Source organism: Artemia franciscana, chromosome 16 (assembly GCF_032884065.1).
Source record: "Artemia franciscana chromosome 16, ASM3288406v1, whole genome shotgun sequence".
Classification (NCBI taxonomy): domain Eukaryota; kingdom Metazoa; phylum Arthropoda; class Branchiopoda; order Anostraca; family Artemiidae; genus Artemia; species Artemia franciscana.
In genome coordinates this window covers 4,903,448-4,905,093 of record NC_088878.1, presented here as the reverse complement: position 1 = coordinate 4,905,093, position 1,646 = coordinate 4,903,448, and the positions used below count along the sequence as shown (strand labels likewise).

General features: G+C 31.0%; 1 protein-coding gene across 1 annotated transcript; it reads left to right on the top strand.

Moving 5' to 3' along the window:
* Positions 1 to 268: 268 nt before the first annotated feature.
* LOC136036841 (pyridine nucleotide-disulfide oxidoreductase domain-containing protein 1-like) lies at positions 269 to 847 on the top strand (the record flags this gene model as incomplete). The annotated part of the gene is given in 1 exon segment (XM_065719174.1): positions 269 to 847. A coding segment is annotated over 1 exon segment (511 nt), but the record flags the coding sequence as incomplete, so codon positions are not given.
* Positions 848 to 1,646: the final 799 nt, after the last annotated feature.

The window sequence follows — 1,646 nt, the reverse complement described above, 5'->3', positions numbered from 1 at the left end:
AGCTCGCCTTAAGATAATTTAAGACAAGGAGTGTATTTATATATATATATATATATATATATATATATATATATATATATATATATATATATATATATATATATATATATATATATATATATGTATATATATATATATATATATGTATATATATATATATATATATATATATATATATATATATATATATATATATATATATATATATATATATATATATATATTGCCATTTATTTATTTATCAATTTTTTCTAATTTTTTTAGGATCGAATATTGCTGTGGGAGAAGATGGGGGACTCCTTGTCAACGAATTCATGCTGACCTCAGCTAGTGATGTTTATGCAGCTGGAGACTCGTGTACGGTTAACTGGGATACAGCCCCACACTGGTTCCAAATGCGACTTTGGTCACAAGCAAGACAGCTTGGTGCTTATGCTGGCTTGTGCATGGCCCAACAGAACCATGGTGAAACACCAGTACTTGATTTCACATTTGAATTATTTGCTCATGTTACTCATTTTTTTGGGTATAAAGTTGTGCTGCTTGGTTTATTCAATGGTCAGAACCTTGATGGTTATGAGTTAATGGTTCGTATTACGCCTTGTGTTGAATATATCAAGCTTGTTATAAAAGATGGCAAAATTCATGGCGCAATTTTCATTGGCGAAACAGATCTCGAAGAGACATTTGAAAACTTAATTCTTAATCAGTTGGATATTTCCATTTATGGAGAAGATATTCTAAATCCAGATATTGATATTGAAGACTATTTTGACTAGTTTATGCTATGATTTCGTATCTCCTTTTTGTGATTCTCAAAATACCTGAATAAATTTGAATTTAGCAATTTATTTGAATCAAGTTTTTGACCAGGTTTTTGGAACCACTTCTGCTCCACTGAGCTTCTTTCACGCTCATTCGTATAATTGTGTAGCATGGAAGCTTTTTATGGACTCATCGTAATCAGAAGGCTTTTCTATTATAATGAGATCTGAAAGTTACCTGCTACTAAATACGAATCTCATATTATTATCTATTAACTAATTACCAAATGAGGACATGTTCTCCAAGCGACTTTTCTATTATGATGAGCTTAAACAATCATTAATGCTTAGTTATCACATTCCTAAAAGTGCTGTGATTTGCCTTTACAGATTATGTGGACTATAAGCGGTTGCCAAACGAATTTCACTAGATGGCGATAAAACTCGTCCGATTAATCACGTCATTTTTGCCTGATTTCGATCCTTTTTCTTTTTTTTTTGCGAGAAAACCGTTTTGCTTCGCTCTTAAAGTTTAGGTTTTCAGTGCAAGTATTTGTCTTTTTTTTCTCCAACCAATTTACCGTCTTCATGTTTCAACGAAAGAAGACAATTTTGGTATCATTTTATTGCTGAGATTCAGCTTTATACGTGTACCAAATTACATGTTTGAAATTTGCTTAGATTTTGTTTTGTTTTTAAGGAATACATGTGGAAAATGTTTTTCAAAAACATGGAATTTTGCGACTAAGCTGCGACTAACCGAATAGACAAAATATTTGTATCGTAATGTTCATTAGTTTCAGATGCATTCATTCACGGAGTCATATTCCGATTTTGCTTAGAATTATTCCTTGAGAAAAGTCTAAGCCTTCTTAGAAAGGA